The sequence below is a fragment of the Sesamum indicum genome, linkage group LG10, assembly GCF_000512975.1.
Source record: "Sesamum indicum cultivar Zhongzhi No. 13 linkage group LG10, S_indicum_v1.0, whole genome shotgun sequence".
NCBI lineage: Eukaryota > Viridiplantae > Streptophyta > Magnoliopsida > Lamiales > Pedaliaceae > Sesamum > Sesamum indicum.
The window spans coordinates 14,208,577-14,220,632 of record NC_026154.1 but is presented as its reverse complement, the minus strand read 5'-3'; the positions used below and the strand labels follow the sequence as shown (position 1 = coordinate 14,220,632).

Here is a 12,056-nt window from a genome sequence, read left to right as displayed (position 1 = left end):
CTCTTTTATATATAAATATTGTATGTTTAATATTGTATTTTTTAAAGACAAAAATTACTATCTATTGGCAAATCATGTTTATTTGTATTATATATATAAGTGTGTGTATATATATTATATATAAAAAGTTAAAAAATAAAAAAAACACACAAATAAAATGTAAAAATACAAAAACAAACATTAAATATATTTTATCTTATTTCGTAAAATACAAAAACATGAAATCAAACATAGTGTTCATGTTTTTTGTCTCTCCTAAACTTTCACGTCCATAACTCTTTTTGTAATAACCTTCCTTTATGTTTTTTAATTTTTTGATTTATCTATTTAACACACACATATATATATATTTAATTAAAATAATAATTAATTCAAAATTTTAAAATTAATCTTGCATACGCATTTGAGTGTGCTATATATACTAGTACTATATATCGGTTGAGGGATGAATTGATGTCATGATCTGCACAACTATGTATGGTGGCTTTTTCTTTTTTATTTTAGTTAGTTATTAATTTCATGTGTGTTTTTTTTCTCTCCGACATTATATATAAATAACATTGTCTTCTTTTATTACCACATTCTTATAAACTGAATATTAACTTATTATATTTTGTATACATTATTTAAACAATACAAATTTTATAAATATTTTATTTTAAAATATTAAAAAATTATGCACGTACATAGAGCGTAATAGTTAAATTACTTGTTTCTTGGAAACAAATACTAAAATAGTTTTCCAAGTATATTGCAGTACTGTTTTTTGTCTGCAAATGCTTAAGAAAATCATGCCTAGTTTAAGCATCATTATTTCACCAATTCAGACATCCAAATATCTCACAAGAATGTAAAAATTAAAGGAATTGAAGAAATGAAGAGACATCATAGGAACCTGTGTCAGTCAAATGAAATAATCGTTCATATGTATACACACTGTCATGGTATATGCATATGCACAACTCTAAAACTTCTGTTCCTTTCTGTGAGGTATAAGAACAATGTCTGACAGCTCTACCAACTAAAAAGATGACCAAGAAACATGAAAGAAGACTACAGATTTCAGTTCAGACAACGTAAATCTCCTGTGCTAACTAAAGTGCATCTTCGGAGCACTTTGACTTTGTACTTATATGCTACGTACATCATGGGTGTGGTTGAGAATTACGGACAGGTTCTTGGTTAGAGACGAAGGATCCGACTTGTTGATCTTGGCAAATTGTTGTCTGATCATCCCTTCTCCGCCCTCGAAATGCTTCTGTACCGACAATGCATAATCAAATTGTTACACAAATGTTTATTATAAGCAGGCATAAACGAAAAAAGAAGAGAGGAAAAACTGACAACCTTATAGTCACTGTTTTTAGAACGGTTGGTTCGAGAAGCTGGTTTGGTGTTCCTCTTCACTCTGATCGCCTCCTCACGGTGTTCGTAGAAGTTGAAGTCGTCGAGCACAGACGTCTTCTCAGAGTAACTCTTGAAAATTCTTAGCATTTCCAGCCCTTGTTGGAGTCCAATCTGACAAAACCATAACCGACGTCAGTATACATGAATGAGCTTGAAAATTGAAAATGTAATGATCATGGTTTGAAGTTTAAGAATGTAATACCTCCTGAGTGTCCCTGCTGTAAGTGACGGGCCTGTTTTCGTTGTTGTCAAGGATGATGTGTCGCAACAATGTGTTGGGGACGTCTTTGATGATGTGCCATTTTACAGGAAAGTAGCCATGCCATTTATCAAGCTGCCAGAAGTCCATATCCGTGCTGAAATCAACCCTTCCAGTCATCTCAGCGACGCCCACGAACTGTCCGCTCCCATTAACCGAGAAAAACAGGAAGACTGGAGATTTTTTGCCTGTCTGGTTTGTTATAGCTTCTGCTTCGCGGAGACCAGCATCAAGTTTCTTGTTTCCATGCAGAGTGCTCGACCAAACGTCGTATTTGATGCATTTGTGAATGTCGTCCTCGCTATATGACTTGATGACGTAGAACTTTGCACTATCATACTCTGTGCGGAACTCTTTCAAGTTATATTCATCCCTTTCAACACCAAAAGTAACCTCGGACGGTAACTTGGAGGAGATGTTCCCATTGTCAGCCCTCGGCCCACGAGTTAGTTCTGTTACGGCCTTGATTTCTCCACGTCTGTCCAAATCCTCTCTCGAATTGTATCTGTAGTTGTTGTTGCATACTTCATCATTTGGAGCGTCGTTTACGGGCCCATATCGCGTGAAAACACCAGGATTCTGGTTTGCCAACGATGAGAATTTTCCAGCAGGGTGAAATCCCGTCATTAGGCCAGAAGACGGGGAACCAGAACCGAACTGCCACAACACAAAGATGATCAAGGTAAGACATCTGAATAATTCAAACCAAACAAAAAGTCACAAGATCGATTCAAGGACAAGAAACCTTGTTGAGTGGACTAAAAGACTGAGTCTGATAGATAGGCCTGATCAGAGAACGAGAAGCATGCTGTTGGCGTTGTGGATTAAGAGGAATAGCACCCGATTTCCCAGAGCCACTTGGGGCTATCACAGGCCTCAAAGAGCCTGATCTAGCCGCAGCACCAGCCGAGCCAGTTCCAGTGTAGGCATAACATGGAAGTTGCTGAAGATATCCAGGCGATGTGTAGGCTTGTTTTCCATCCACGCCCACAAATCCAGGTGTATATGGAGCATAGCCTGGAAGGTAGTATAGGAGTGAAGCATTATCCGGCTGGATGCGCTGGTAAGCCAGAAAAAGGTCGTGTTAAAGATTGAAACATCAGATGCTAAAAAACATTGTTGCTGAATCAAAGAATTAGCTCGGCAGGAGCATAGATACCATGCAAGAACCGGAAGACGTCTTGAAATAACCTTTGTCATTGGACTGTGAAAAGGGGCCGTTGTATCCTACAGAAACAGGAGAAAGACAACATTGAACACGGTGAGAAGTAAATAAAGGATTCCGGCACAAGTCCACTATTCTAACAACAGAAGGAAATATAAAAACATTGTACCATGATAGTAATAATCATAGCAGGTATTTGGGGGATAATAAATGCCCTGAACGGCAGCCAACAGTTGATCGCTTGCTCCTTGGATTCCAGACGATACGGCATTGCCAGCAGAAGATATGGCTGAAATCGGTTCAGATGGTTTCCCCTGAAAAATGCATTCTACATAAGACCAAGAAAATGCAGCAAAATCGATGTGCATACACATATAATCGTTTTCCAGTGACGAGTAAAACTAATAGCAAAATACGCGAAATCATTAAGCGACTGAAACTCAAATTTAAAGTTGTATCCTGATTTGAAATGAATTATACAGATCCAAGTCGACACTGAGGAAAAATATAATTAGATAAGATAACCAAAGCCCACAAACACATACCATATCTTGTTTAGGAAGATTGATGTTGGATTCAGACATAATTCTTGGAGCAATCAGATGAGCTGCAAGAATTGCCAGCAACGAAACATCATCAAACATAAGCTACCTCAAAAGCTCCCAAATAAACATCATACATGATACATAGATACATACATGTCTTTGTCTTCTTGTCTCCAGGCATTTCTACTCCTTTTATATGATGAACCCTTCAACCTGCAATCAAAGAAAACCAAGAAAACACATCAAAATCTTAAGGATGTAATAAAAACAACAACCTAAAAACTCAAACAGCAAAAGCCCATTACCCCTTGGTCTTCCCCCATAAAAGAAGAAGATCAAGAACTCTCTAACATAAAATTTCAAGAAACACGCATGAAGAAAACAAGAATCTCGATCAACTTCAAGATATTACGCTTAGATTCTTAAGCACAAATCCCTAGAAAATCGGGATATCTTCGATCGGAGGGAAAGAAGATGGGCAGCGTTCTCCCCCTCCCGCTAAATCTGGCTGTTGTTTGAAAAAGTAGAGAATTTCAAGTAATTTATCCTTTATACATTGTGCCCAAGAAAGCGTCCCTTTCCCCTCCGCACATCACAAATCTTTCTCAGCCAAACAAAACGCATCAAAACACGGGCGACCGTTTCTCATGCAAGACAACATAAACACGTACGTACGAGAAAGTTATTTCCAAACACTCAAGTACTACCTTTTCGCACTCCAACTGTTGTAACTCTCTCAAAGTACTGTCAAGTCTAGGAACAAGTCGTCCAAAAGATCGTATTGTGTATGCAGAGATTCACGTACGAGAGTAGGAAGAACAAGAACACTGAGGTAGTGAGTAAGGAGGGTATTGTGTATGCAGAGATTCACGTACGAGAGTAGGAAGAACAAGAACACTAAGGTAGTGAGTAAGGAGGGGTGGAATGAAATGTTGATTTCTGGTAGTTAATATGGTTGACCGGTTGAGCTATTTATAGAGGAGGATTTGTAATAAAAATGAATTTATTTTGGATTAGGAGTCTTAATCTGATTAGAATCAGAGTTGTGGTGGGACTCTAGCACTTCATTTTGTTGTAACCGTTTCATTTCCCTTTATTTTTAATTAATTGCAAACAAGTCCTAGTCCTGCATGGATTTGGGTAGCTGGGAGTTGGACTCAATTTAATTAATTTCAATATATATCGTAATTTATTAATTAATTTGTTTAATATTTGGTTAAGGCTCAAGTTTAATTGATTCAAGCAATTAATATTTATTTTTCATTTTGGAGTTTGTCTGCACACAAAAAATCAGCTTTCTTGGGAGGAAATTTTTAGCTCAAGTTCATGGCTCATAAAGTTTTCAACGGTTTTGAGACAATAGAAAATCCGTCTCAAAAAGTGGCGGTTGAAAATATTTTAGACGGATAAGCATTGCTCTCAGAATATTTGTGACCATTTCTCAACAAGATCATGGTAGGATGAAATATTAATGCTTGATTTTGGACATAATTTGCGATGGACTTTGAGATAAAGAAAGACGATTTATTATGGATTTTGGGCGAGAAATAATATATATAGTCGTAGAAAAATCAATTGAAAAGTTTGTCCGACGGTTAGTCGAAGAAATTTGATTTATATTTTGTGAAAGAAATATCGTCAAAAATCGTTCCAACTTTTTTTAGAACTGAAATGCATTTGGGATGGAATTTGTGACCGAATTAGTCATAATTTTCGTTCCAAGGTATTCTGACGTAATTTGCAACGGCTATCGTCCCAAAATCCATTACGTTTTGGAAACAATAGTTTTTCTATTTTAATTTTTTTAATATGTTATGAAAAATATATTTTTGGCACCATCATAATTTATCCAATAAAATTATAATTAATTAAAAAAATTAGATTATGTCGTTTGACAATGCAATTAAATTAAAAATTAAAAAAAAAATCATAATCTAATGGCTCTAGGACAGCTTATCGGTTGGCTCGGGGTCTTCAACATAATCGGTCAACGACTACATTGCTCCCTTGGCTGGGGCATCAGTGCCCAAGGGTGGGGCCACCGGCTGCACCTCGAGGAATATCAGTGGCATCTCAATCCTATTGCACATCATACTCAAGACCAACATTATTTTATCGAGCTTGGATAGGAAGTCAAGGTTAGTCTGCAATAAGGCAATGATGGATGAAGATGGTCGGGCGTTTGTGGTGCACACTCGGGTGGCATATGATGTCAATGCTTCGGACCCATGTCAAACACTCGACCCCCTTCCTCCTCCTGGCAGCCTCAGACCATAGTTGATTTTCCTAGACAATTAAGACACTGTCAGCTGATGAGGTCGTCTCCCTCGGTAGGGGCTAAGAGGCACGCTCCTCAAGCAGCTGCTTATAGACCTCTTAAAAATAATTAAATAAAATTAATTAATTTATTAAATAAATAATAAAATTTTATTATTAATTATTTAAAATAAAAATACTGAAAAACTTACCAGGTAATCCTCGACCCACTCTATTTAACCTAATTAGGAATCATAATTATGCTATGCTAGGACTTTTAGGACTACATTTTACTGTAAGTTGCCCCTTATTTTAATTAATTGCAAAACAATCCCTAATCCTACATGGATGTGGCTAGGTGGCCATTGGACTCAATTTAATTAATTTTAATAATTAATCTCAATATATTTTATAATTAATTTGTTTAATAATTAATTAAGGGTCAATCTAATTGATTCTTTTTTTTAATTTTTTAATTAAATATATTAATTATTATCCTTTTTAAATAAGCCTATTGCAATCATCAATATCAAAAAGATCTATACCGAACAACTACGTACAGACAATTATGACAATCATATACTAATCATTAATATCATATAATTATGTCTAACTAACACCTGTTATTAAAGTAAAACAACACCTACTGCTTGATCTGGATAAGAATTTTCTAATTAGGAATTGGTTAATTTTATATATTTAATACTGATAATTCATGTGTATTAAGTATTGGTAATTGAAATTCGTGATATAATTGTAATCAATTCACTAAAAGAAATGTTCTTATCTGAATATTTTATATGAAAATTTGGGGGTTTTTATTTTTTGTGAAATTAAAGAACAAAACAATATAAATATAGAAATATCAAGAATTTGATAGAAGGAAAAACCATATTCACCCCAAAGAAAAAAAAGCTACATGCTATATGTATACACTATAATACAAAGGATATCAAAAAACCCAAAAAAAAAAAACTAAGTACCACCTCTCTATATATGAAAATCAGTTATTTAATTTTCAGCTACCTTTGGCCACCCAAATCTTTCTATGCCTAACAAAAAGAAGAACAAGAATACAAATTGAAGAACACCAAAAAAGAGGTCCCAGAAAGAGAGAGAGAGAGAGGAAAAATTTTGATCCTTATGTTGCAGGAAGTCTGTGTTTGAGGAATCAGACCAATAAATCTTGTCGGATTTTGTCATCAGGGCTCTTCTTCTGCTGCTGAAATTGGTGGCTGGAGGAGGAGGAATGCAACTCCGGCGAGCGGCGGGGGAACTCCGACAGCATCTGCACCACCTCTCTCATGGTAGGCCGCTCGACGCTGTTCTCCTGGATGCAGAGCATGGCGACGAAGAATAAGTGCATGGCTTCATCCTTGGGCACCACGGCCAGCCTTGGGTCGAGGATCCGGGAAACTTCTTCTCTGCGGCAATCCGTCGAACACTTGGTCCACTGCACGATGTCGACGCCTTCCCCGAACTCCCCGCCCACCGGCCGGCGCCCGGTGATGAGCTCCAGGAGGACCACGCCGAAGCTGTACACGTCGCTCTTCTCGTCTACTCGCAGTGTGTACGCGTACTCTGCAGTATGAAGGAAAAGATGAAAGGGCAATTTGGGAATAAAATTTATCCAAAAAAAAAAACGGAAGAAGCATAAAATGCAAATTAAATTAATTAAATAAATAAATCTAATAAAGATACAATAAACCTACTCCATAATGATCACAAAACATTATAAAATTCACTTAATTATTTTTATTACTATTTAAATTTTATTAAATTCTCACTACAAAGATTTCTCAATTTAAATAATTATTTTTATAACATCAACCTTTAGCCACCGGACGACAACTTTCTAGAATAAATTACATCGACATTTTCGCCTAATTATATAAATACTCTCGATCTTTATAAAATTATATGTATATTTCTTGCTAGCGTCCTAGTGTAATATACTTTAATGGATGTTTGCGTAAAATTCTACTACTGAATAAGGGATGTATTTGTAATTACAACTATAATTTCAAGAAACGTACTTATAATTCTACAAAGTGTAGAGGGTGTTTCGTGTAGTAAAACCTAATAGCAGGAAATATCAAGATAATTTACCCCAATTTCTAATATTATATTTTTTTGGGTAAATTATAAAGAATTCCTCTAAAATTTATCATAATTACAAATACCCACTCATTTTATGAAAAATTACGAACACCCCATAAAATTAACGACATTTTAACAACTACCCATTGCAATAGTCTGTCACAACTTACGAGGGGTATTTGTTAGAGGTTAATTTTTTGAGAAATTTATAATTTTTTTAAATAATAAAAAATGTTTATAAATTATAATTTTTTTTAAGAAAACTCATTATATATCAAAAAAGTATTCCAAGAATTGAGCACATTCCTTGTGGGGGGAGATGATTCAAATATAAAATAAAAAGGGAGGAGGACAAGGAAAGTGGTATTTACAGGTAGGATAGAGGGAAAAAGTGGAGTGGTGGGAGGGGCATTCTTGTCTTTTTAACCAGTTTTGAGAGAACCGACGCCTGCTGTTACTCAGGCTCAGATTCAGTGCGATTACCCATAAAATTCTAAGTCCCCACTCCTCTGCTTTCTGCGCCACTCTTCACGGGCTCCTCCTCTCTTTACCCTCACTTCCCTGTGTACGGTGCACATCCTCCAATCAAACGTGCACCGTTAATCATTGGATGTGATCATCAATCACCACCCTTACTTAGTCTTGATCTTACAAGGACTAGTTCTGATCGATTCGAATCCATCAATTCAAATGTTGGATCAAGCCCGCAAATTCCTACTTTTGGTATATACGATGCGGAAATTAGAAATGAATTTGGAAGATGGAGAGTCTGAGACAAGCGAATCGGAAAATTCTTGATTCCTAGTTATGTAACGGGATTAATTATGTGACGGGTGTAATAATTGACTTAGTTACTACTAGGATATTCTAACATGTCACAAAGACATCCTTATACCTACCTAAATAACTAACTAATTAAGATGAGAAGAACAGGCTGAAAAATGTACCTGGAGCAATGTAACCATAAGATCCTGCAATGGCTGACATGCATTGAGAGGCTCCTCCGTCCACCAAGAACTTGGCCAGCCCGAAATCCGCCACATGAGCCTCGAAGCTCGAGTTGAGCAGTATGTTGTTCGACTTAACGTCCCGATGAACGATCAAAGGGGCGCAGTCGTGGTGCAGATAGCACAGTCCTTTGGCCGAGTCCAATGCGATTTTGTACCTCAAGTTCCAGCTCAAGAATCCGCCCTTTTTGCCGTGCAGCGCCTCGCCTAGGCTGCCGTTTCTCATGTACTCGTAGACGAGGAGGTTCGTGTCCTTGTTGGAACAGAATGCCAGGAGCCTGACAATGTTTCTGTGCCTGATGTTGCCTAGTGTCTTGATCTCAGCTCTGAAGCCATGATCATGGCTGCTGATGCTGTTGAATCCCAGCAGCTTCTTGACAGCGACTTCGGGCCCATTAGGCATTTTTCCGTGGTAGACGATTCCGGCTCCTCCCCTGCCGATGACGTTGCCGTCTTTGACACATTCCAGGATGTCAGAGACTGAGAAATCGACCTTTTGGAAGGTGGTCATTTTCCAAGAATTAGCACCGCTTTTCTTGAACGACTTGGCCTTGACGATCGCTGCTGTTGCAAATATCAGCGAGCAGAGTAACAGGCCGAGGGCGAAGACCAGCTTGAATGCATTATGGGATTTTCCAGGCTGGCTTGTCGTTTTCGTGGCGTTGCAGGGGTTGTTCAACAAGGCTCCACAGAGATAAGGATTGCCTGCAAAAGAAGAGGCGTTGAAGACCGAAAACTGGCCTGATTCAGGCAGCTCTCCAGAGAGATTGTTGAATGAGAAATCAGCTGTTGTGAGGCTTTTCATGGAGGAGATTGATTGGGGTATAGTGTCATTCAAGTGGTTTCTCGACAGGTTCAAGTAGTTCAGGATTCGGATATTGGATATCTCTTGTGGGATTGAGCCAGATAGGTTGTTCTGGCTCAAGTCCAGGTAATTCAGATGAGCACAATTGCCTATTTCATCAGGGATTTCACCTGTGAGTGAGTTCCCACTCAGGTCAATCTTCACTGCTTGGTGAAGCTCACCAATGGAAGGAGGGATTGGCCCGGAGAAACTGTTTCCGCTAAGCAAGAGGATTTGGAGTGAAGAGAGATTTGACAGGGAAAATGGCAACTGCCCGTGAAGCTGATTGTTTGACAGGTTCATCTGGCCTAGTTTGGTTTGGTTTGAAGAGTTACTGTTTTCGGACAAGGAACCAGACAACATATTGTTCTGCAATTCAAGAAAATTCAGTTCCGGTAGGTAAATGAGACCACCTGGAATGCTGCCATTAAGGTAGTTCTGCCCCAACCTCACCCTAACAAGACTTGAGCATGTCCCCAAGTCTTCAGGTATTGAACCAAAGAGAAAGTTCTTGTGAAGAATCAGTATGCTAAGCTGCTTAGAGGCACACAAGAATTCAGGGATTGTACCGGTGAGCTTGTTCGACGACAAATCCAGGGCCTGCAGCCGCTGATTCAGGCCAAGATTCCTCGGGATAACGCCCGTGAAGTTGTTCATCCAGAGAGCCAGAGTCTCCAACTGAGGATAATCAGCAATGAAATCCGGTATCGACCCGTGGAACCTGTTGATGAACAGATTCAGAAGCCTGATTTGCTTTAGGTTGCTGAGCTCGTACGGGATCTCTCCAGTAAACGCATTCAACGAAAGATCAAGTTTCACCAGGCCTGTCAAGTTGCCTAGCTCCTTTGGGATCAGCCCAGTGAGCCGATTAACGTGCAGATACAACGTGTCGAGCGACCTCAAGTTCCCCAGCTCTGCAGGGATTGAACCATCCAGCTGACAAGTTGAAAGATCCATATGGACCAAATTCACCAACTTTCCAAACTCCCTTGGAATACCACCCTCAAAAACATTGTAATACCCCAAGTAAATCTCCCTCAAGTTAGTGAGATTTCCCAGTTCCTTGGGAATTCTCCCTTCAAGATCATTTCCTGCCAATGACAAGTACTCCAAGCCAAACAAATCGCCATAACTCGCGGGTATCCTACCATAGAAGTAGTTCCCTCCCAATTCCAAGTGTTTGAGATTCTTCAAGCTCAAGAATCCAACCGGAAGGTAAGCCGAGAAGTTGTTGTTGTATGCATCAAGAACCTCCAAACTAGCGATGCTCGAGTAGTTCCAATCCAAACTCCCACTGAACTGGTTGTTCGACAAGTTGAGGAACCGAAGGGAGCTCATGTTCTCAATCTGGATTTCACCGGTGAAGTTGTTCCCATCAATGGAGAGCTCCACAAGCTTGTCGAGCCTTGAAATTTGAGGCAAGACAGAGCCGTAGAGAGCCATGTTCGATACGTTCAGCGACACGACTCGGTCATGGAAGCACTTGACACCAATCCATGAACAAACTGAGGTGGGATCAGAGGAGTTCCAAGAGTTTAAGGCCAAGTCAGAGTTCTGAAATCCTCGTTTCAACGCAATGAGAGCATGGAAGTCGGTAACGAGGGAGGAGGAAGGAGTAGAAGTCTCTGCAAATGACAAGAGTGTGAGTGTTATTAGGACAATGAAGGGCAACATGTTGTTTTCTTGGCAATATTGTTTCATGGGAAGTACTGAGGCTGCAAGGGAATGCAGAGGATTTCAAGAGACGGACCGACGGTCGAATTTGCACAAAAGGGACTAAAAGTAGAGGGAATCTGAGGGAGTTGAAGTTTGTATAGGCTTAAAGAATCAATCATCTTGAAAAGAGAGTCTTCAACTTCACGGAAGAAGCTAAGCCTCCCCTTTTCTTGCTTTCTTTCCTCTTTTTCCCTTCTTTCAGCTCATTAGAGATGAATTGCAAGATCAAAGATTTTTGGGAGTTAAATTTGTTTTTGCAGAAGTTTATCATGAAGAGAAAAGAGATGAATGAAGGTTCTCTTTTTGGTGGGGGGATGTGGGGGGGGACACTATAAAGAAGAAAAGAAGCCTTCTGTTGGATGAAAAACCAGCCGTTGGATAACAGAAATTTGAAAAAAGTAAAGTTGATTCTCCACCCTTTATTTCTTTCTTGCTCCCCCCCCACCCCCCACCCCCAGCCCTGTTGAAATGACCAAACTGTCCCTCCAGCTTTAATCAAAGTAGGGATAGAGATGATGTAGCCCTTTTGCTTTGAGTGAGAGATGATGAAATTGCACTTTGAACAATCAAGAATTCTGGGCTGAGTTGGCCTTCAAATTTGTTGGGGGGTGGGAGTGGGGGGGTGGGGGTGTAATCAATTCATGCCACTATTACAGAGATACCGATCATCCAGTATCATTGACCCCAGCAGGGTTTGATAATGACAACATAAGACCTGTGAAGTGGCATTCTACTTCTCATCATCACTACATGTATT

General features: G+C 39.0%; 2 protein-coding genes across 2 annotated transcripts; both read right to left on the bottom strand.

Annotated features, from left to right (window-relative positions):
- LOC105172812 lies at positions 900-3,873 on the bottom strand. The gene is made up of 9 exons (XM_020697470.1): positions 3,682-3,873; positions 3,530-3,589; positions 3,377-3,438; positions 3,001-3,145; positions 2,826-2,893; positions 2,412-2,726; positions 1,610-2,323; positions 1,348-1,518; positions 900-1,258 (listed from the first exon to the last, which is right to left on the bottom strand). The coding sequence occupies exons 2-9, from the start codon at positions 3,555-3,557 to the stop codon at positions 1,130-1,132; spliced, it is 1,632 nt and encodes a 543-aa protein (XP_020553129.1). The 5' UTR covers positions 3,558-3,589; positions 3,682-3,873; the 3' UTR covers positions 900-1,129.
- On the bottom strand, positions 6,599-11,615 carry LOC105172530 (leucine-rich repeat receptor-like serine/threonine-protein kinase BAM3). Its single transcript, XM_011094003.2, has 2 exons — positions 8,680-11,615; positions 6,599-7,213 (listed from the first exon to the last, which is right to left on the bottom strand). Exons 1-2 carry the CDS (start codon positions 11,282-11,284, stop codon positions 6,804-6,806), a joined length of 3,015 nt encoding a protein of 1,004 aa, XP_011092305.1. The 5' UTR covers positions 11,285-11,615; the 3' UTR covers positions 6,599-6,803.

What these genes read in the sequence shown, in the direction of transcription:
- LOC105172530 (XM_011094003.2), bottom strand. Translation starts at nt 11,284, where the DNA reads ATGAAACAATATTGCCAAGAAAACAACATGTTGCCCTTCATTGTCCTA. An exon ending in TTATGGTTACATTGCTCCAG is followed by an intron (nt 7,214 to 8,679) that starts GTACATTTTTCA and finishes TTCATACTGCAG; the next exon opens with AGTACGCGTACACACTGCGA.
- LOC105172812 (XM_020697470.1), bottom strand. Translation starts at nt 3,557, where the DNA reads ATGCCTGGAGACAAGAAGACAAAGACAT. An exon ending in CGTCTTCCGGTTCTTGCATG is followed by an intron (nt 2,727 to 2,825) that starts GTATCTATGCTC and finishes CTGGCTTACCAG; the next exon opens with CGCATCCAGCCGGATAATGC. An exon ending in CTAAAAACAGTGACTATAAG is followed by an intron (nt 1,259 to 1,347) that starts GTTGTCAGTTTT and finishes TTGTCGGTACAG; the next exon opens with AAGCATTTCGAGGGCGGAGA.